The 24289-nt window shown below is 41.1% G+C and overlaps 1 protein-coding gene across 3 annotated transcripts in view; it reads right to left on the minus strand.

The window, feature by feature from the left end:
* Positions 1–16583, minus strand: part of LOC130909424 (urotensin-2 receptor) — a 50606-nt gene extending 34023 nt beyond the window's left edge. The window contains exons 1-3 of one of the 3 annotated variants that reach the window (XM_057825880.1): positions 16470–16583; positions 9746–9875; positions 5748–6472 (exon numbers count right to left, since the gene is read on the minus strand). In XM_057825880.1, the coding sequence (XP_057681863.1) occupies positions 5748–6461 (714 nt within the window). In that variant the 5' untranslated portion in view covers positions 6462–6472; positions 9746–9875; positions 16470–16583. Of the gene's footprint in view, positions 1–5747; positions 6473–9745; positions 9876–9975; positions 10183–16469 lie in introns of those variants that run through there. The other 2 variants (XM_057825879.1, XM_057825878.1) reach the window with 2 other exon arrangements.
* Between the last annotated feature and the right edge of the window lie 7706 nt (positions 16584–24289).

The following is a 24289-nucleotide window of genomic DNA, read 5'->3' on the forward strand; positions in this document are numbered from 1 at the left end:
GCCATCTGCTGGCGCTTGGGTGCGACTGATTTTATGGGTTTTAGCACAACATGAGCATTGTGAAATTATTGACATCAACAATGGAGAGCTACTAGTTTATTTTTGGATTGAAAATTTTACAAATTTTATTAAAACGAAAACATTAAGAGGGGTTTTAATATAAAATTTCTATAACTTGTACTAACATTTATCTTTTAAGAACTACAAGTCTTTCTATCCATGGATCGCTTTAACAGAATGTTAATAATGTTAATGCCATCTTGTTGATTTATTGTTATAATAAACCAATACAGTACTTAATACCTTATGTTGAATGTATATATCCGTCTTGTGTCTTATCTTTCCATTCCAACAATAATTTACAGAAACATATGGCATATTTTAGAGATGGTTTGAATTGCGATTAATTATGATTAATTAGTTTTTAAGCTGTAATTAACTCGATAAAAAATCTTAATCGTTTGACAGCTCTAGTCCTTACATTAGACATGTGCCGATTCCCGATTTTAAGGTATACCGTGGTATGAAAACGTCAAGGTTTCAAAACTTCTAAATTCCTGTCATAACGTCCCTACGGTATAGGCTATTGTTTATGTCCAAAAAAATGCATGGAGAAAACCCTCGCTTGCAGCTGCAAGGCTCAACCCTCCCCCACCGGTCGTTGCTCAGTGTCAGTGAGTAAGCTGTGCTGCACGATGGCTGGAGGAGGTGAAACACCTGAACTTTTTTCCCCCATTGAGCAAAACGAAATCGCTGATATGGGAATACTTCGGCTCATACATAGAGTTAAGGGGGAGCGAGGGGGGGCTTGAAGTGGCTGGGGAGAGGAAGTCTGGGCTTCCCTGTTAAAGTTGCTGCTCCCGCGACCCGACCCCGGGACAAGCAGAAGATGATGGCTTGATGGATAGATTATATTCCAATTTGCTACTATGTTTAAAAAAAAAAAAAAATCATGTTCAATGGATTTTTTTAAAAAAACGAAGATATCTCAAACTAACACATTTTAGAGCTGTAATGGCTACGAAAGAAATTTCATGATACGAAAGGCAAAAATACAGTATGGCTGGTACTCGCAGAGTTTAATGAAAGTAACGTACTTATAGCTGCTCTGCCATTGGATATTTCCAAGCATTCCTGGCATCCAATTGGCTAAGAGGGACCTCTACCTTATGTGTACTGTATGTGTGTATCCCAGCGTCCTCTTCATTCGGCCCTCGTGTCCCGACAGCTTTGCATGAGTGTCCCCGGGTAACGACGGACCAAACACTTTTTTTTTTTTATGTTGACATTTGTTTTATGATGCATGCTTTTATTTTGGCGTGGAAGCGTTGAAAAGGAAGCGAGCGCATGTACAGACGCGGCCGCCCAGCCTGAGCCCACACACGCACATGTAGAGCAGCTGAGTGACAGAGGTGACAGCCTGCGCGCACATTTATTGCTTGTGAAGCCTACAGAGGCGACGGCTGTATTTACGCCTTTTGTACTGTTTGTTGTGCGTTTTCAATTGTGATTGAATACTTGGGGTGAGTTGATGTCATTGTTTTTGATGATTGGCGGACGGTAACTGATACATGCTAATCGTTTGTTGTTGCTGTATCAGAAGCTACTTGTAAACGCAAATTTAGGGTAACCAAACGTCCTCTTTTGCCCGGACAAGTCCTACTTTCACGTAGTATCCTCGTCGTCCGGGCGGGTTTTATAAATTCATAAAAATGTCCGGTTTTTATGATTTTTCACGGGACCAATTTGAAGAGAATCCCTCTGGCCGCTGGGTGGCGGCGCCTGCCTGCGATGACATGGCTCCAAGTAGTAGGGAGGAAGGAGTAGTTCTTCTTGTTTTTGTTGGCAGTTTACCCCTATCATGAGGCATTACCGACATCTACATTTGGCCACAACGCCAGCCCAGTTGTTAAGTTTTTTTACGATAAATAAGTATATAATGGCAACTGTTGACTTCTGTCGGAGCTTTGACTGTAAAATCCCGTTTGGTGTCGCATCGTTGCGCTGCCGATGATTGTAAACTTTTATAGCAAAGTTAGATTTTTGCCTCAGCTAGCTATCAGTAAGCTAAACCACGCTAGGCATTATGGGAAACATAGTTTTTGATCTGCTACGTTTGGAAACATGCTGGTTGAATAGTTTGTCAGTTTATTTCGGTTATTGATTGTGTGCAATCTAGAACATTGAATGAGAATATCAATTGAATGGGAATAACAATTTGTCAAGGACAATTGTAGTGTTAGTAATTTATAAAAATGTTTAGTTGGCACATAGCCTACTGTGTGTGTGTGTATATATATATATATTTTTAGTCATTATTTATTTTTTTTCAAAACTGCATTTATCCATCCAGAGTGAGGGGGCACACATTAAATATATTAAAGTGATAAAGGCATCTTTGAGTGAACTTGGAGTAAAATTCAAGTATCTTGAGGCCGGGCTGAGTGTCCTCTTTTTTGGAAATCAAAATATGGTCACCCTACGCAAATTTGAATTGCTGTTATTGGAGACTGATTTCATTTCATTTTAGGTTCATTCTGCAAGTGTTGACGTCATGAGCAGCTGAATAAAGTCAGGAAACCACACGTACGTCTGACGTCGTCATTTCGGTGCTTAGCTTGATGTCTAGCTAGGATTTAGCCCCAACGTCTTGGCGAGGACGGTACAATGACGTACAATCCATGTTCTTGGTTAGTTATTTTAAGATTTGGGGGTTATTCAAAGGGTTGATTCCGACTTACAAGGAAATTCGGGTTATGTCGTCAGCGTAGGAACGGAATTCGTTCGTAACCCAGGGACTACCTGTATATATCTTGTAATTTAAGAAATGTGGTTTCAGGACAGTATCAACCGATAGCACAGAACTAGTATTCGGTATCGGAGTCAAAACGTCACTCGCATAATGATGTGGAAAATGTTCATTATACAAGCATAGTTCCAGTATTGATTGATTGATTTATTTTTACATCCAACATCTATAGGTCTTTTCTTGTCCCAGAAATGTGCTTCTTTAATAGTTGGAGTTCAGAAATCAAATCAGACAAAAATCTCTGCAATGCCCTGATAGGTCTCCTATTTCTGGATTGTGATTGTGAAGTTGATGGCCTCATCACGGTCACTCAGAAGGTTTCCTGCTACGTGCTTTATGCGCCGTTATCATGTGTGCGCTTGATATGAGACCATTGACAGCCACGTTTGTTGCCAATGTGTTTGTGAGAAAGAGCAAGGCAGTAGCAAACAGATCAATTCATGTTTAGTGTTAGCCAAGTGAGGAAGAGGGAAAACAGGCTGTGTTTCCCTGTGAACTGCTCAGGTGAATACATGGATAATCTGTTCAAAATGAAAAATGCTCATCTGACCCCAGTTCTTCTAAGAATCTCAGCTCGGTTGCATATCACTGAAAATAGTGTTGCACAAATACCAAGGGCGTCACTAGACCTAATACAAAACTGGGGCACTGGCGAGCAAGCCAAATTATATATACAGTATATGTATATATATAATTTTTAAAAATCAAGATAGGGACTAGGGATCGCGCCATTAGAATCGTGTGGAAAGGATCGTGTTTTTAATTCATAAGAAAATATATTTATGTTTTCCTGCGTCATGCTCGTACAGCGCAACTCTCTCTCCTACTGCTTTTCTTGGTCGGCAGTGCACTGCGATTTTTGCTTGTTAAAGTTAACGATGATTGACAGGCGTTGAAGCTCTGATCTTGCCAGTGAAGCTTGGCAGCGCTACCTTCAAAGACACCGAATGTGTCAATCATCGTTTAGCTTGTTAAACACTAGTGAGCTGTGCCAACTCATTGTGTGTTCTCAGCATTGAGTGGATTTGACTGGAATTACTCAATGAAGCATTTAATAAAGACAAGCAAACTTCTATGCTATTTTTGTTTAAAAATAATTCGCATTATGAAGCTAGCGGACTTTTGCTATGCAAGTTAGCCAATTATTGTAAACATTAGGATTATATAGCATTTAGGTTAGCAGACTTTTGCTATGCAAGTTAGCCAGTTGTTGTTAACATTAGCATTATATAGCATTTAAGCTAGCAGACGTTTGCTATGAAAGTTAGCCAGTTGTTGGAAACATCGGCATTACATAGCAATTCAGTTAGCGGACTTTTACTATGCAAGTTAGCTAGTTGTTGTAACCATCAGCATTATATAGCATTTAAGCTATCGGACTTTTGCTACGCAAGTTAGCCAATTGTTGAAAACATTAGCATTATATAGCATTTAAGCTAGCAGACTTTTGCTATGCAAGTTAGCCAATTGTTATAAATATTAGCATTATATATTATTTAAGCTAGTGGACTTTTGTTATGCAAGTTAGCTTGTTGTTGTAAACATTAGCATTACATAGCATTAAGCAAGCTGACTTTTGCCATGCAAGTTAGCCAATTGTTGTAAACATTACCATTATATAGCATTTAAGCTAGCGGACTTTTGACATGCAAGTTCGCCAGTTGTTGTAAACATTACCATTATATGCAGGGGGTGAAAGTGGACTGGAACGAAGCGGAACGGCGTACCGGCATGAACTTTTCAGGCGGAACGCTGGTCCGGCATTTGGTGCTTTGATCCCGAAAATATGACGCAACTGTCAAAACCCCATGTATTAAAAAAAAAAAAAAAACTGCCATGCTGCCACACATGCATCACCAATAAGAACAATCTAGTAACGTCAGATTTACATACACAAGTGTTAACAAGCCTAATAAAGAGCTTGTGTAGTGTAATCCACCAATATTTATCATTTCTTTCTTTCTTCTACGTAGTTCTTCCCAGCGTCTCTCTCTGTCTCTGACAAGTCGCGTCGCTGAGCACATGCAGCACAGCACATGCAAACTACTACATAAGGCTACTTATTTATGGCTACTTATTTATTTCCTTATAATATATATTAAAGTGAATGCTTGCTTTGTCAATAAAATATATTCCATTTTACTGTCCATAATGTATGTTACTTATATCTTTTTTTTAATTTTTTTTTTTAAAGTCAATGTTTACATTATCTTCAATGTTAAAGTACATCCTATACTATTGAAAAGTTAAAATTAAGGTTTTGCTTTTAGATTTGGAGAAATGAGGGGAAATCAAAATTAAATGGAATTTTAGATGGAAACCTTTCATTCATTCATTTCCAATTGCAACAATTGGCTAACTTGCATAGCAAAAGTCCGCTAGCTTAAACGCTATATAATGCAAATGTTTACAACAATTGGCTAACATGCGGACTTTTGCTATCAATGTTAGCCAATTGCAACAATGCAGCAATTGGCTAACTTACATAGCAAAAGTCCGGTCGTTTAAATGCTATATAATGCTAATGTTTACCAGGTAGTTTCTGGTGTTTTTTTTAAACCGCAAAAAAAAAAAAAAATTCAAATTTAGTTTTAGCCAAGTGAGGAAGCGGGAAAACAGGCTGTGTTTTCCTGTGAACTGCCCAGGTAAATACATGGATAATATGTTCAAAATGAAAAATTTGACCCCAGTTCTTCTAAGAATCTCGGCTCGGTTGGATATACTTGAAAATAGCGTTGCACCGGTACGAAAATATCCCTAAAATATATCGATACAGTAGCACACATGATGTCGGAATCGGGATCCCCAGAAAATGGTATCCGTACAACACAAAAAAAACTTGACCGGGTTATGATGCCCTTATAAATGCTGAACCCTAAAACAAAACCTGGAATCTAAGAATTGAAATGAAAAAGATTTTAAAAAAAACTTCACTGACCTTCAGATTAGGAAGCTTATTGGTCGTTTTGAAGGTCACAGTCTGCGAAACCCAGTAAGTCCGAGCAAGCTGGATGTAGAGGTAACCAATGATCAGACCCGGAGCAACAATGCTTGTGCAAAACAGGAAGGTGATGTAAATCTTGTAGGACAGGGCCGACAAGGTAGGAAGACACATAGCCTTGCCGCCCATCTCGGTCAGCTGAATGCTTACGATCATTGGTAAAGTCAGAATCAAAGAGGCGCCCCAAACCAGCACGGCGATAGCTTTCCGGTACTTTTTCGAGCGCTTCACCGTATCCAATGGCTTGAGGACTGCCAAGTAGCGCTCGGTGCTCATGACTGTCAGCGTGAAGATGCTGGCGTGCATGGTTAGAAAGTCCACGCTAATGAGGATCCGACAGCCCACGTCCCCAAAGTACCAGCGCTTGAGGAAGTGTGTGCAAACTACAAAGGGGATGGTGAGGAGATACATCAGATCCGCCAAAGCTAGGTTTATGATATAAATGTACATGGAGGCCGCGCTCCGCATGGAATGGCACATCACCACCAGGGTGTAGATGTTTCCCAAGACTCCCACAAGAAACATGACAGAGAGAATGGTGCCGATGGCGGCGGTGGCGGCCGGGTCCTCGTGGGAGCTCTGAGGGGGTTCGGTGGCATTGGCGCTCCTTTCAACCAGGACTTTGACAGATTCCATGGACACCGTCGTCATCTCGGAACTTTCTATCGACAGAAATACACAACATGCAGTTAATAAAAGTCAAGGCTGCGATTCACTGCTACGATACGAGCTAATTAAACATAAAATGTCATGACGGAAACTGTTGCGCATTTTTGTCTCGTCAGACGAAAACTGGCAATCGTCTCGTTATATTGTTGTCTCCTAATACCAGTGATGTCACCAACGCGTTACTATTTAACGCGTTATTGTAATCTGATTACTTGCTTTCAGTAACGAGCAATATAATGCGTTCATTTTTCCGAAGCAGTAATCTGATTAATTTCCTTAGTGTCTGTGCGTTATTATTTTGTTATTGCCTGATAATCAATTTAGAATGAAGAAGTTTTGTATTCATGTACAAAGAGCTTTTTTTTTTCTTTTTTAAACCTGTCCTGTTTAGCTGTTTGACACGGAGAATGGAAGTCTAAGTGTCCGGTTGGTCTGAACAGTTTTAATGATTCACATTGAGAGTATGACTTACTCCCATTGTGATCGTTCAACATATCTCATTTAGTATGACAAAGCAGCGAACAGGAAGGGGTTATGGGGGAACCGAAGAAAAGAAACAAAAGAAAGGAAAGAAAAGAAATACAAACAAAAACAAGAAATACATTGAAAGCCTACACTAACTATTAATATGTTGGTGCTATCGTCAACTAAATGTATTTCCGGTTGACACCATGTGGGGGGCTTGTTGACCAGGGAAAGAAGGGGAGGGGGGTGGGGAAGTCTATAAGCAAAGTGATTGGGAGGGGTAGAGTGTACACAAATCAGCTCAGTGATCCAGAACCCAGTAATTGTGTGAATCCCTTGTGAGTATAAGCCCGTCGGCAACTGACCCTACGCCGCCCCAGCGCTAGTCCCGGCACCGGGACCCTCCCACCTGAGCACGGCCAATCCCATCCAGTTGCACATGAGCACCCACCAAACATGTGACAGCCACGCAGATGAGTGGAAACACCGCACAGACGCCAACCCAGGGAAACGGCCCCCACCCAGCCAGCCCAGGGAGGGAGGGCGGTCGAACGGGGGTGGAGGGTGGTGGTTCACAGCGCAGTCCATCCCTCCTCCCGCAGCCCAGAAAAGGGGCCATCGTCACCCCCCAGGGATTCAGGGTGGTCTCCCGGGTCACCCGCGCTCACGTCAACCGGCCCTCAGGGATGGGAAAAGGGGACACACCACCAACCCCAAACCCGCCACCACCCCAGTCCGCCCACCCGGCCCACGAGCCACAGCAGCAGCCCCCCAACCGGCACAGCACTCCGCGGGACCCAAAGAGCATTTTGAATAGAAAATGTCAGAAAGGTTCCCACTACATGTTCGTTTCCGTGGTAACCGCTCATAGTTACTTCCTGTTTAGGTCTCGAGTCACACGCGCTAAGTGTTTTGGGAATGAGAAAGGCGAGTGGCGAGAGGGAGCACATTCGAGCCGAGTGCAGCCACCTGTTGAGATGTGCGAGGGAAAGTTGATCTGTGTGCGTCCATGAATGAATGTGGGATTTTTCCTTCACTCTGGAGGGTTCCAGCGATAGGTTGGAGCCGCTACTTATGTATACATATAACTCGAATATAAGACGGCCCTGATTATAAGACCATCCCTGTTTTTCAAGACTCAAGTTTGAAAAAATACTTTTTGAACACCAAATTAATTTTTATACAGAAATAATTACAATGTATCTGAAACAAATGATTATAACTAGGGTTGTTCCGATCATGTTTTTTTTGCTCCCGATCCAATCCTGATCGTTTTAGTTTGAGTATCTGCCGATCCCGATATTTCCTGATCCGATTGCTTTTTTTTTTCTTTCCCCGATTGAATTGCAATCATTCCCGATAATTTTTCCCAATCATATACATTTTGGCAATGCATTAAGAAAAAAATGAATAAAACTCAGACGAATATATACATTCAACATACAGTACATAAGTACTGTATTTGTTTATTATGACAATAAATCCTCAAGATGGCATTTACATTATTAACATTCTTTCTGTGAGAGGGATCCACGGATAGAAAGACTTGTAATTCTTAAAGGATAAATGTGACATTGTATATTGTGACTAAATATTGCCATCTAGTGTATTTGTTGAGCTTTCAGTAAATGATACTGTAGCCATTTTACTGTCCTGCCCAAATGCATGATGGGAAGTGCAACCATGACTGTGCGTAGTGGCACCAATTGATATATCTTCTCTGCGTTGGGAAATAACATAGGGTGTTAAGTAAAAGATCAACCACTGCCTTTCTTCCCCAAATTGCTTCTCACGATATTTCTAATTGTTGAGAGAGGGAATTTAAGGCTTTAGCCAATTAAAAAAAGTCTACAAAGACTGCCAAAATTCACTCATTTTACGCTGCCTTTTACCTCTATACATAGATAAAGTGGAGCCATTATAGATTGAACACGACAATGCGTGAGTGGGTCGTGCAGCGCATGCGGTAATTGCGTTAAATATTGTAACGTGATTAATTTAAAAAAAAAAAATTACCACCGTTAACGCGATAAATTTAATAGCCCTGTTTTAAGCCAAAACTAAAGACTCTGGATGAGTGTTAGACATTTTGTCTGTAACGTTAAATACAATTAGAAAACGAGTCAATTAAAAAATATATATATATATTTAAAAAAGGCATGTCCGATATTTTTACATTTCTTTTTCAAGTAATCTGTGACAACACTGCCCAAAACATGTTTTTAGCTCGTTATCTTCATGAAAAAAAGTGTTCGTTGACAAAATATTTTCATTATCGTCATCATTGATGAAAACAACACTGCCCCGAAATGTACAGGAAGTGAAACAAAATTAACTCTCCATCGACAACTATAGACGTCCAATTCAATTAAACTGAGAGGACTAGCCGTGAATGCTCAAATTTCAGTGCCATTGACGCGGCTAGACGTCCAGTCCATTTTGCCTGGAGTAAACTCATCTGGCGAAAAATAACCCAGTCAGATAAAATTGCCATGAATTTGCCCTGCGAACCAAAATGAGTTTAACACCCCTGCTATAAACGGTCCTAACTTTTGAATAGCTGTCCATCCCCGAAAGTGTTAAAATGGCCTCTCTAATTAATGGCTAATTTCCTGGCTGACAGTGATTTATCTCAGCGTTCTTGACAATATTATGGAAATGTATTCTCATCATGGCTCAAATTGCACAGCCAATATATTTGATAATGACTCCTTGAGAATGGCTGTTTGAAAGTCCTGCGGACTAACTTTCCGCCCTGCCTGGCAACTATAATTAAAAACGGCCATGCAGGTTAGTAGTACCTGCGGTGTCTTGCTTGAGAGAAACCTTCAGCACGTCGCACTACTTCCATCAGCCATCCTTTTGCCTATTTCCTTCCAAATTTGGCACGTATGTCCAAAATGTCACACTCCATAAAATCCGCAGGGGCGTCTGTGAGGTGAAACAAAAGGTGAATGAAAACAAAAATGGAAACACTTCATCCAGTTGTCTTGACTAGAGCTACACAAAGCACACAAAAAGAATGATCCACCAAAGAGTCTTTAAATGGGAAGCCCAAGGCATCTATTGAAAGGTGTAGTTAGTCACAAATTCTCTTCCATGGCATCTATGTAGCTCTGCGGCAAAGTTGTGGCTTACAAGAAGAAAAAAAAATCTGGGGAAAAATAAGATCTTCAATGAAGTGAAGGTGAGAGAGAAATGCAGATCGCCGCAGTTAGGCGTCTCAGCGAATCCCCCCCTCAGCCAGCGTGCGAGTGAGGTAGCGCGAGCGAGCGAGAGTGAGGGAGGGGAGGGCAAGAGGCTCTCAAACTAAAAAAAAAAAAAAAAAAATGGGGAGGGAGGGAAGGATGAAGGAAATTGGTAAACATAGCAAAAAGGGTTTAATCCCTTCAAAGTTGTGAGGCTACAGAAATAGTTATTTACTGATTACCATGTCATGTTGGGGATAATTGCTCAGCATCAACTGGGTTAATGATTGAGGACGGGGGGCTTATTTTGTATCCTTTGAAGTGGCGTTCCGTTTTTAGAGTTGTAATAAATATGAGTGATGCACGGATATCATTTTTCAGCTCCCGATACCAATTCCAATCCTCTTCTATGTGGTGTCCGCCAATGCAGATACTGTACGATACGATTTTTGAAAATATATGGCGGAAAACACAGACAAGGTTGAAAAAGCATTTTTTGATCTTGTTCCCCTCTTTAAAGGGATCCCCTATTTTTAAGACAAGTAATTCTTAAAAGATAAATGTTAGTACGAGTTGTAATAATTTGATATTAAAACCCCTCTTAATGTTTTGGTTTTAATAAAGTTTATAAAATTATTTTAAGTGATAGGTCGCCATTCTCGTTACGTCGCAGTGCGTGACGTCACCGGTCCCGTTGCCGAAATTCCAGCGTGTCACTCGTTAGCTTTCCCAACATGTCGTCAGCAGTGTTGTCAGTAACGCGTTACTGTAATCTGATTACTTTCTTTCAGTAACGAGCAATCTAACGCGTTCATTTTTCCAAACCAGTAATCTGATTAAAGTTAGTTTCCTCGGTGCCTGTGCGTTACTATTTTGTTGTTGCCTCATACTGTATGTAGAATGAAGAATATTGTAGTCATGCACGAAGAGCATTTGAAAAGAAAATACTGCGCTTGAGTTTGGGAGTGACATCACATCTCACGTTTTCTCATCGGGGGGAAAAAAACGGGTCACGTGTATTACCATCCTGCCTGTGCGCGCGCCGTCTGCCATGGTGGTCAACAACATTGCCTGGCTAGTGGCGACCTATCAGGATGCTAATAGTAAAGGAGCCGGAGAGATACAACAAACGGCTGCATTTACTCACTGGAGATACAGCCATTACTTCACATATCCGTCCAGTAAAGATGACAAAAATATCTCAGTGCGTTGCAAACTCTGCGCAGGCTCAGAAAGACTGTCGACCGCTAAAAACTCGACATCCAATTCAACAAGGAAGCACTTGGAATTACAACACAACGCGAAAAAACTCGAATCAAAGCCGACATGTAACGAGACAGCCAGCACTTCTACAGTTTGTAACCAGCCTTTATAATATGTGTAATTATGTACATTTTATACTTAGAGTTTGTAATCATTTTAACTCAGTTTAGCTCGTGATACCAATTCCAATCCTCTGCTATGTGGTGTCCGCCGATGCAGATACTGTACGATACAATTTTTGAAAATATATGGCGGAAAACACAGACAAGGCTGAAAAAGCCATTTTTGATCTTGCTCCCCTCTTTAAAATAAACTGCTGTATTTTAAGCCAAAACAACTGTTGCGTCCGACGCCTCTGGGGGGGCGGCACCTTGCCCCTTACTGTTTACAGTGGGGGCGGGAGCTACTAACTTCAACTGAGGACATAGTCAGACGGTGGAAGGAATACTTTGAGGACCTCCTTAATCCCACTAACACGGATTCTATGGAGGAAACAGAGCCGAGGGACCTTGGGTTGGTCGGGTCAATCACTGGGGCAGAAGTCGCCGAGGTAGTGAAATTACTACACGGCGGTGGAGCTCCAGGGATTGATGAAGTCCGTCCTGGGTATCTCAAGGCTTTGGATGTTGCAGGGCTGTCTTGGTTGACGCGCCTGTGCAACATTGCGTGGTCATCGGGGGCAGTGCCTTTGGAATGGCAACCGGGGTGGTGGTCCATATCTTTAAGAAAGGCGACCAGAGGGTGTGTTCCAACTATCGGGGGATCACACTCCTCAGCCTCCCCGGGAAAGTCTACGCCAGGGTACTGGAAAGGAGGGTCCGGTCGATAGTTGAACCTCAGATCGAGGAGGAACAATGTGGGTTTCGTCCTGGCCGTGGAACCACGGACCAGCTCTTTACCCTCGCGAGGGTGCTTGAGGGGGCATAGGAGTTCGCCAATTCAGTCCACATGTGTTTTGTGGATTTGGAGGGAGAAAACAGCCCCAAAGCATGATGTTTCCACCCGCATCCTTCACAGTGCGTATGGTGTTCTTCGGATGCAATTCAGTATTCTTTCTCCTCCAAACACGAGAACCTGTGTTTCTACCAAAAAGTTCTATTTTGGTTTCGTCTGACTATAACACATGCTCCCAGTCCTCTTCTGGATCATTCAAATGCTCTCTAGCGAACCGCAGATGGTCCTGGACGTGTACTGGCGTCAGCAGGGGGACACGTCTGGCAGTGCAGGACGAGTCCCTGGCGGTGCATTGTGTTACTGATAGTAGCCTTTGTTACTGTGGTCCCAGCTCTCTGTTGGTCATTCACAAGGTCCCCCCGTGTGGTTCTGGGATTTTTGCTCACTGTTCTTGTTATCATTTTGACGCCACGTGGTGAAATCTTGCATTGAGCCCCAGATCGGGGGAGATAATCAGTGTTCCTTTATGTCTTCCATTTTCTAATAATTGCTCCCACAGTTGATTACTTTATACCAAGCGTTTTACCTATTGCAGATTCAGTCTTTCCAGCCTGGTGCAGGTCTACAATTTTGTCTCTGGTGTCCTTCGAACGCTCTTTGGTCTTGGCCATAGTGGAGTTTGGAGTGTGACTGACTGAGACTGTGGACAGGTGTCTTTTATAGTGATAATGAGTTAAAACAGGTGCCATTAATACAGGTAGTGGAGCCTCGTTAGAAGAAGTTAGACCTCTTTGACAGCCAGAAATCTAACTTGTTTGTAGGTGACCTAGTACTTATTTTTCACTAATTTGGAAATAAATTCTTTAAAAATCAAAAAATGTGATATTCTGTTCCCCCCCCCCCCCCCCCACACACACATTCTGTCTGTCATGGTTGAGGTTTACCCATGTTGACAATTACAGGCCTCTCTAATCTTTGCAAGTCGGAGAACTTGCACATTGGGTGGTTGACTAAATACTTATTTGCCCCACTGTATATGAAAACAGTTTTAAAATAGGCCATTCGTTGAAGGTGTGCCTTATATTCTAAATACGGTAATTGCTATCCAGCTGTTAAAGCTGTTTCCATTTGTTGCCGAATGGATGAGTTGGCACTGTCTGACATGAATGCTAAATATCATTTTCCGCTTATCAATGGTTGTCATTCTTGTGTAGAGACTGGAATTCGGAGACAGCCTTGAATGTTTGGTATTTGAGTCAGTAACTTTAAACTCTTGGGTCACAATTGACAGTCCAAGATAAAAAAAATCCAAATGTATTTGACCGTCCAGATAGATTACAAAAAATCAATTCAACCTTTTTGAAAGGAAAAAAAAACTGAGATAGTGTAGTTGCACACCTCATTTTCTTCTGGGGATGTGACTGCATTTCAAAATGTGTGTCACTTTCAAGCTTGTGATTAACAACAGCCAGGCTACACCTGCTGCCACCATTTATACTATGTACTCGATCTATGTTTGCATGCAAGTACTGTGGGTATGTAACCGTGTAACATAGCTCTGGCCCGTTTGCATGTATGTACTATGGGTATGTAGCTAACATAACTCTGAGGATGAAAAAAAAACCCGAAGAGACCCAAGCAACGTTGTCAGTTTTAGCCAGTTTTATCTCATCTCCTGATTGGTAACGTTCCTTCACCACTTTTTGAAACTGTTAGTGCAATTGTGAACTGAGGAATCCTGTACATGTATAGTAGCTCCATCTGTAACGGATCTCTACTGCTTGAACAAAATGCCGCTGTGTGGCTCCTTATCACGTCTCATTAGTAGGAAAACAAATCAAGGCTGAAAAGGGATAAAAAGGAAGGCCAAAGAGACAGCAGAGATGATTATCTCCTAAATTGTAGGTTGAGCATCACAAAATGCTGGTATGCTAGCCGGCCCCATTAGTATCGTGGAGGTGTATATCAAGTCGCAAGCTGTAATAAAAAACAAGAGAACGTTACGCCTGAACAAGCTTTCAACCCTATATTGTAAAATGTCTTTGTACCTAAGAGAGAAAAAATGTGGAGCATTAGCTTTTTGTGTAAAGGGTTTCTAAGAGGGGCAGAGCCTATACATTAACCTAGTGTTGCACCGATACTATTTTTAGTGTCATATCGGCCGATACTGTACCAATACGTTTAAAAAAAAAAAATTACATATACAGTTGGAACCCGGGTTACGAACGAGTTCCGTTCCTACACTGACAAAACTGAATTTCCTCGTGAGTTGGAATTAACCCATTAAGTACCCCAAAATAACTGCCCAAAAGTATTGTATTTAGATTACTAATGGAGGATACACTGCCCTCTGCTGGCAGCATTTGGTCTGGCTAGGCCAGAGGTCGGCAACCGAATGTTGAAAGAGCCATATTGGAGTGAAAAAACAACAACAAAAAATGTCTGGAGCCGCAAAAAATTGAAAGCCTTATATAAGCCTTATAATGAAGGCTGTATGTATGTATATATATATATACTGTATGTATATACACTCACCTGCCACTTTACTAGGTACACCTGTCCAACTGCTCGTTAATACTTAATTTCTAATCAGCCAATCACATGGCGGCAACTCAGTGCATTTAGGCATGTAGACATGGTTGAAGACAATCTCCTGCAGTTCAAACTGTGCATCAGTATGGGGAAGAAAGGTGATTTGAGTGACTTTGAACGTGGCATGGTTGTTGGTGCCAGAAGGGCTGGTCTGAGTATTTCAGAAACTGCTGATCTACTGGGATTTTCACGCACAACCATCTGTAGGGTTTACAAAGGATGGTCCGAAAAAGAAAAAATATCTAGCGAGTGGCAGTTCTGTGGGCGGAAATGCCTTGTTGATGCCAGAGGTCAGAGGAGAATGGCCAGACTGGTTCGAGCTGATAGAAAGGCAACAGTCACTCAATAACCACAATAACCACCCGTTACAACCAAGGTAGGCAGAAGAACATCTCTGAACGCACAGTACGTCGAACTTTGAGGCAGATGGGCTACAGCGGCAGAAGACCACGCCGGGTGCCACTCCTTTCAGCTAAGAACAGGAAACTGAGGCTAAAAATTTGCACAAGCTCATCGAAATTGGACAATAGAAGATTGGAAAAATGTTGCCTGGTCTGATGAGTCTCCATTTCTGCTGCGGCATTCGGATGGTAGGGTCAGAATTTGGCGTCAACAACATTAAAGCATGGATCCATCCTGCCTTGTATCAACGGTTCAGGCTGGTGGTGGTGGTGTAATGGTATGGGGAATATTTTCTTGGCACTCTTTGGGCCCCTTGGTACCAACTGAGCATCGTTGGAACGCCACAGCCTACCTGAGTAATGTTGCTGACTATGTCCATCCTTTTATGACCACAATGTACCCAACTTCTGATGGCTACTTTCAGCAGGATAATGCGCCATATCATAAAGCCGGAATCATCTCAGACTGGTTTCTTGAACATGACAATGAGTTCACTGTACTCAAATGGCCTCCACAGTCACCAGATCTCAATCCAATAGAGCATCTTTGGGATGTGGTGGAACGGGAGATTGGCATCATGGATGTGCAGCTGACAAATCTGCACCAACTGTGTGATGCCATCATGTCAATATGGACCAAACTCTCTGAGGAATGCTTCCAGCACCTTGTTGAATCTATGCCACGAAGAATTGAGGCAGTTCTGAAGGCAAAAGGGGATCCAACCCGTTACTAGCATGTTGCACCTAATAAAGTGGCCTGTGAGTGTATATATAAGCTATATTCACCTCCAATCAAAACGACTAAATTAGCTACAAATATAGCCTTCATGATTACTGTATTTTCCAGCGCACCTGAAAGCTTTCAATTTTCTCATAAGCCAACTGTGCGCCTTATAATCCAATGTGCCTTACAGTATATATCAGGGGTCAGCAACCCTGGTCCTCGAGTGCCACTATCCAGCTTGTTTTCCATGTCTCCCTCCTTTAACACACCTGAATCAAATAATCATGATCGTTATCAGGCTCCTGCAGAGCTTGCTGACGAGCTGATCATTTGATTCAGGTGTGTCAAAGGAGGGAGACATGGAAAACAAGCTGGATAGTGGCACTCGAGGACCAGGGTTGCTGACCCCTGGTATATATGGATCAAGTTGGTTAATCATGGCATGACATTCCGCATCGCTCACCTCCATCTTGTAGATGCATAACCGTAGACTTCATAATGTATTGACCGGTCAGATCGGTCATGCACTGCGCCTCGCATTCAAGTAGGGGGCCGCCCACATCAAGAGGAGCTATTCACAACCACACGCAGGCAGCAATCCAACGCCGGATTTCTGTTGAAAAAGTACAAAAGATGTACCGCATACAAACAGGAAGGATTGTCTCAGGAGTGATTTGTTCCAGGATTCGAGGTAATTATTATATTTTTCATACCATGAATGCATTTTGAAACATTGTGAAAAAAATCAATGGGAGAAATTAAGCGCTACTGCAATGGCATCATAGTTCGCAATATTTACATAAAATAAATGCTAACTGCAGTTTTTTTTGTGCTTTAAACCAAGAAACGAGACTGTTTTACGTCCATATCCATAAAGAATTCAGGGATTCAAGCATTTATTCCCAAGAATTTTCACCAGAAAAGCTCTGTTTACATCAGTTGGCCGCTAGCTACATTCAATCACAGACTAGCATTGTACTTCGACATATTTACATAAAATAAACGCTAACTGCAGGTTTTTTTTTTTTTTTTTTTTGCTTTTAACCAAGAATCGAGACTGTTTTACGTCCATATCCATAAAGAATTCAGGGATTCAAGCATTTATTCACAAGAATTTTTCCTGAAGAACTGTTTACATCAGGCGGCCGCTAGCTACATTTACGAACAGACTAGCCTTGTATTTCCACATATTTACGTAAAATAAATGCTAACTGAACCGTTTTTTGTTTTTTTTTTGCTTTTAACCAAGAATCGAGACTGTTTTGCGTCCATATCTATAAAGAATACGGGGATTTAAGCATTTATTCACAAGAATTTCACAGGAATCTCATCAGGCTGCCGCTAGCCTCATTCGCTAACAGTATATAGCGTATATTGATTATAAAGGGCTATTCTATTCTATAATAAGTAGTGATTGTATATAGAATTTGTTAATAATTTATATATTATTTATAATTGATTCTGCATGTTTTCCTCAAGTATTACGTTCCTGATGTTAAATTGAGTGATTTATAGCTGTTGAAAAAAATTTAGTTGGTATTTTGGGCAAAAACATGTTAAATGTTGCTATTGATCCTCAAAATATAGGTGATTATCTCTGCATCTGGTGATTTTTGTACATGTAGTGTAAAAAGTGACACTTTTAAAGCCATTTTAAGTTGAGTTATACTAATATAAAACATAATTAATCGGGATTTTATAAGGGAACGACTTTGAATTGTTGAATGCCGCTGCTCAGGGAGAGTCATATATGGCTAATGTAGGTGTCTGTTTTGGTTTTAGATCGGTAGCAGCTTTGGTTTTGAAAATATTTGAAGTTTTTAAAATAGGCCCCCTACGAATCGGCCCCGTTTCCCGTGTCATGTCAATAGGTTCTCAAGTCTATGGCTTAAGTCATTGTCTACCATTGACGAACATTCATTAGCTGCCACTCTCCCGCTTCAAATGGATCAGACGTCTACACGTGAGAAACTCATATTAATTGACGGCAGAATCCTGAAAAGACCTTTCATCAGCCCCTACCAACATTGCCAAACTGAGGAACTTTTTTCCTCCTTAATACATATCCGAGGTATCGGAGAGAGACGCAATATCGGCAGATTCTCAAAACCAGGTGGCCCGGATTCACATGCAAAAATATGTGAGCTGGGCATCCCGAACATATACTGTCTAGCATGTTTATGGATCGGTGGCTTTAGCCAAACACAGCAGGAATTTATTTTTCATGGAAAGAATGAGGTGCTGTCTGGGAACATGGCGTCCCCTGGTACGTTTGTGGTATTAAAGGAATATATCCTGCAGGATCATGACCACATGTGCGGGAAATGTGCGTTTGGCTGGTAAGGAAAAACGTCACGGTGACATCACACATGACCTCATGCTCCGAGCTGGCGCTTGCATGCAAATTACCATTTACCTAAGTTGGTCATCCAGAGAGAGATCTTTATAGTAATAAAGTAATTGCATTATATTTTGACCCGATGTTGGAAACTTTAACCCTTTCATGCACAAATTATACATATGGCGCATAACACAGAAAATGCTGAAGAAGCAGTTTCTGCTCTTGCACCCTTTTTAAAAATAAACTGCTGTATTTTAAGCCAAAAGAACTTGTGTTTGATAGAACAATATAGCTACGTTCATACTACAGGTCTTAATGCACGAATCCCATTTTTTGTCATATCTGTTTTTTTGGCGTGCCCGTTCCGACTGCCTTTGTCCATTGAGACCTTTCAAGTATTACGCATGTGCACTAATTCGCAGTCCGACAAGCGCTGAGCAAGACGACCCGCATGCGCAGAAGCGTCAAAACAAATGACCACACATGCTGGCTGTCATCAGTCATTCCAGGGATATCATATTTTGCTTTTTAAAACGAGGACACAAATAACAGACATAAATGATCCCAGTTTAGGCTTATATTCAAAGTATATGGATCGATAGCATGCACGCACTGCCCGTGCATGTCAAACACACATACGCGCAGCTTGCCCCGACTCTCGGCCGTGTAAGCAATGTTGAAATATTGCTTATATGGAGCAGACAGAAAACCGGTCCTTCTCAGGCTTATCATCAACCCATTTTTATTTTTTTAATGACTGTTGTCAAGTCCGACTCTTCCTAAAAAGCTGTGTTCAAGGCAAACTAGGCGCTAATAACGCACAGCTACACCGCTACCGTGGCGTCTCTCTCAATTTTTGATGACGTAATTGCTCGATGAATTCCGATTTGAGAGACCGGACAGTACAGACCGCCGCGACAGTCTGGAAAAATGTGGTCCAGATCGGATTTGAACCACATACGAAAGTGACCCAGATCGGATTTTAAATGTTCAAGTTCTATGCGACTTGTCACGTTCAGACCGTCAAGTTAATGCCTCACTCGAGTCTGAAAAACACGAAAAAATTGGATTCGTGCATTAAGACCTGTAGTATGAATGTAGCCTATGTGTCTATGCTGCCATAGCAATTTCATAGCGCATTAAGCCTCCGAACTATTTTTGTCCATTTTACCCTGATGACCCCCGTTTACAGACGCCGCGCAACCGCTTTTGTTTCAACCCAGCCATAAAAAGAATTATATTTCTTATTCACAATGTCATTTTTAGCTTAGAATCAGTAATTGATGTCTAATATTTCGTTAAAAAAAAAAAAACTAAAAAATTATTCATTCGCATATTTTACATATTATGCCACAATGAAAAAAATAGTGTCTGTAAATGTTGTAATTGATATCTACCTCATAACTATTGCTTAATTGTAATTTTTTTTTGTTACTGTCGCATTTCCCCCGATATATTAGATAATCGATCCAAACAAAGAAAAATTGGAAAAAAAACAACATTTAAAAGGGGTAAATATATGAAAAAGAAAATCTCGACCATTCCTTGATGTCTGCGATTTCTGCATCGCGACCCTTGTTATATGACCATGTTTCACCCATAAATCCCCCAAAAATCCAGCTGTGGCTTGACACTCGGTGATACATGCTACATGTAGTTTTTGGATCGAAACAAGGTAAGTACGCGATAATATCTCGTTAAAACCATTGCGTCTTTAATTATACTCTCGTGTGCTCTCACCTCCAGTTAGGGTTTTGCTGCTTAAATTTAAAAAAAAAAGTTTTAAATGCCCTACTGTTCATTATTTTTCCACCAGAAAATTGAGATTTTAAGCTTTCCAATGATGTATCACACAGGCATAACGGACAATTTTGAAATTTTGCAAAATTGGGGGTCTCAGAGCGGAACTTCAAGTCACAGGAGTAGGCTGAAAAAGCAGTTTCTGCTCTTGCACCCTCTTTCAAATAAACTGCTGTATTTTAAGCCTGTTGTGTTTGATAGAACAATGTCTATATGCTGCCATTGCAGTTTCATGGTGCATTAAGCCTCCGAACTATTTTTAATTTGTCCGTTTTACCCTGAAGACCCTCGTTTACAGACGCTGCGCAACCGCTTTTGTTTCAATCCAGCCATAAAAAGAAGCTAATTATATTATTCGAAATGTCTGTCATTTTTAGCTTAGAATCGTTAATTGATGTCTAATATTTAGTTAATTTAAAAAAAAAAAAAAAAAAAAACGACTTTAAAAAATTACTCATTTGTATATTTTAAAATTTTAAACAAATGTCACAATGAAAAAAATAGTGTCTATAAATAAGTAATGGATATCTACCTTATAACTATGTCTTAATTGCTTAAATTTTTTTTTTTCTTACTGTCGCATTTCCCCGATATATTGGATGATAAATAATTGATCCAAACATGAAAAATTGGAAAAAAAAAAAAAGTTTAAAAGAGTAAATATATGAAAATCTCGAACACTCCTTGATATCTGCGATTTCTGCATTGCGACCATTGTTATATTACCATGTTTCACCCATAAAATCCCCCCAAAGTCTGGCTGTGGCCGTTCACAGCTATGTCTTGACACTCTGTGAGACATGCTACACAGAGTTCTTGGATTGAAAAGAGGTGATAATTTTTTTTTCTAAATTTCAACATTTTTCTTCCCCCAGAAAAATGAGATTTTAAGCTTTCCAATGATGTATCACACATGCATATCGGACAATTTTGAAATTTGGCCAAATTAGGGGTCTCAGAGTGGAACGTCAAGTCACCTGAGTGTTTTCCGCAATATTTGTTTTTTCATATTTTAATGAGGATAGTATGCAAACAATGACAAGAGGGAAAAATAAGTGAACATTTAATATTTTGTGCCCCCCTTTTGGCAGCAATAACTTTAGGTCATGCCACAGCATCTCAATTGGGTTAAAGTTTGGACTTTGACTTGGCCACTCCGGAACGTATATTATGCTCTTCTAAAACCATTCCGAAGTTGATTTACGTCTGTGTTTTGGATCATTGTCTTGTTGCAGCATCAATCCTCTTTTTAGCTTCAACTGTCTGACAGCCAGCCTCTGGTTTTCCCGCAAAACTTTTGAATTCACGCTTCCATTCATTATTGCAACTTGTCCAGGCCTCGAGGCAGCAAAACAGCCCCAAATCATGATGCTCCCTCTACCATGTGTCACGGTAGGGATGAGGTGTTGATGTTGGGGAGCTGTTCCATTTTTCCTCCACAGATGACGTTGTGTGTTACTCCCAAACAATTCAACTTTGGTTTCATCATTCCACAAAATATTTTGCCAAAACTTCTGTGGAGTGTCCAACTGCCTTTTTGCAAACATTAAACATGCATTAATGTTTTTTTTTTTTTTTTTTTTAAAACAGCAGTGGCTTCCTCGGTGGAGCCCTCCCATGAACAACATCCTTGGCCATTGTTTTACATGTAGTTGATGTGTGCAGAGAGATATTGGACTGTGCTAGTGATTTCAGATTTTTTTTTTTTTTTTTTTTTACCTCTCTGAGTATTCTGCACTAAACTCTTGGCGTCATTTTTGGTGGACGGCCACTCCTTTGGAGAGAAGCAACAGTGCCAAACTCTGTCCATTTGTAGACAACTTCTCTGACTGTCGATTGATGAACATTGACTTTTAGAGATGGTTTTGTATCCTTTCCCAGCTTTATACAAATCAACAATCCTTGATGGCAGGTCTTCAGACAGCTCTTTTGACCGAGCCATAATGCACATCTAATCATGCTACTTATCAAGACAATTCTTACCCGGTGTGTTTTATAGGGGGCAGGGCAGCTTTAAACCTGTTATCAGTGATTGGGCACACACTTGACTTAAAATGTTTGTAAAAATTGGTTTCAATTGCACTTTAAAGTGTGTATGACACCAAAAAGCATGTTTATTTCATATTTCATGCTGTGTTTTATATTCATGAATGAAATGGACCGCTTGGATGTGTGTGGAAGTGATCGTTTAATATATTCAATTTGTGAATCCTGCGGCATATAAATGAGTTACAATACTTCCAGTTCCAGTCTCGGGTTTAATGTGAATGCGAATGTGATGTCACCCGGGTCAGCATTGCACAATACAGCATTGCTTTATAGCATGCAGATGGACTGTGGATATATTTATTTTTATTTTTCACATCATGCCAGCCAAACGGCTGCAGGCTTTTGTAGCTGCACCAGGGAGAGACGTGTGAGCCTTTCTGGGTTTCAGAAAGTTCCCGTTCACCCCGAGATCGGGCAAAACAAGTGTGCGACAACTGTGGGACCATTGGACTTACGAGGAAGTGAGTAAACATTGTTTTGTATTATGTCAAATACTGGGATCATGGCACACGTTTTAATACGAAGGTGGCTTGCATGCTCCTTGTCCACCTAGAATGCCACTCGGTCGACGACCGGCTGCTTGTCGCTCACTCCCCAGCTATCTCGCCCCCCATACTGGGAGAGCGCTATACTCGGCTTATTACCCTCTACGTGTGCCCGGTGTTCTGTCAAATTTTGCACCCTATCAAAAAATTACAACTTTGTGTTAAAAATGGCCGCAAATACAGCGATTACAAAGTAAACACTACAAACTTTCTTTAAATAAAGGGCTATTTACTTACGTTTGATCACGGACGGCCCTGTAGAAAAGTTCAGACATGTGCCTCAGACACATCCTGCCATGTTAGCTTCACAACAACTGCACGCCGCTCTCGCACTGTTTATGTCTTCGACGTGTTTTTAAGCATAATTTATGCCACATTCCTGTTGACCACGTGGCAGCTACGCACTCCTCCGACGTCGGCCGGTTTGTCCGGCGGTCATTCTCCAGCTGCTTCCCCGGCAAACCAAATCTCCTGCCCGCAGCAGGGGAAAGAGTCCGACGAGCTGTAACTTGCTCACCGCCGGGTGGGTTGCCGATCGAAGAAGACAACTGACAACCCCGCCGCCGTATGATATGGTCCGGGCTAGTTTTGAGTGGTTTTTCGCTTCGAAAAGCGAAAATAAGACTTTGAGACGTCACTTGGTTCGGGTTAGCATGTCAGCTAGCCGTCACACCTCTTTGTTTGTCTACATTCTCTGAAGCCGGGGGCAGGGAAATGACAAAGGCCTGACTAACTACGGTGGCATAAAATATCGTGCGGTAGGTGCGACAGTAAAGGTGAAGTCGACAGTTTTGATCATTATGGAGTAATTTTGCCATGTCGTACTGAATAAATCCATTTTTATTATTTCATATTCCATTTAGCACAATACTGTTATTTGTCCTGACCATACCATTTATTTGGCAATTGGGGGAAAACACTTATAGAATATCCTGTAAAAATGTTGGAGAGACTGAAACAATGACAATTTGCGGCTCTCTTCGTCGCATTTTTCATGTTCTGAATCTTCCCCCTCAATGGGCTGAATTCTAAATCGGATGAAACCATTACCCTACTGACGTAACCCCCGTTGGGGACGCTAGAGCCCTATAATGGTTGGCGTGGCTAAACGGCGGATTAAAAGACTAATTTCTTGTCATCTGCGCTTTGCCAAATTGTTGTACATAGTCAAATCGTCTCAAAATATGATTCTAATTCACATAACAAATGCTTTTTAAGAGTTTTTTAATCCTATTGTACCCACTTTAAATTTATTAATTATGGACATTAAAAAGTTTGGCTTGTTAAACCTTACCGAGACCATGAGTTAGCATTATAAAATTTTGAAGGAAGCAAAAAAAGAAGCCACAGCAGGAGCTCATCACTTTAAATCAATAGCACAGTACTAAAAAAGAAAAACTATAGTTGAAGAAAGAAATTTGCCACCATTTATGTTAACAATCGTATTCCTGCTGTGTTTCAACAGTGATGTCCCTGCTGCGGCAGAACTGCCCTTTTGCTAAAAAACAAATGTTCTGTCCTGGAAAATTATGTTCTGTTGTGCTCCAG

Source organism: Corythoichthys intestinalis, chromosome 21, assembly GCF_030265065.1.
Source record: "Corythoichthys intestinalis isolate RoL2023-P3 chromosome 21, ASM3026506v1, whole genome shotgun sequence".
Lineage (NCBI taxonomy): Eukaryota > Metazoa > Chordata > Actinopteri > Syngnathiformes > Syngnathidae > Corythoichthys > Corythoichthys intestinalis.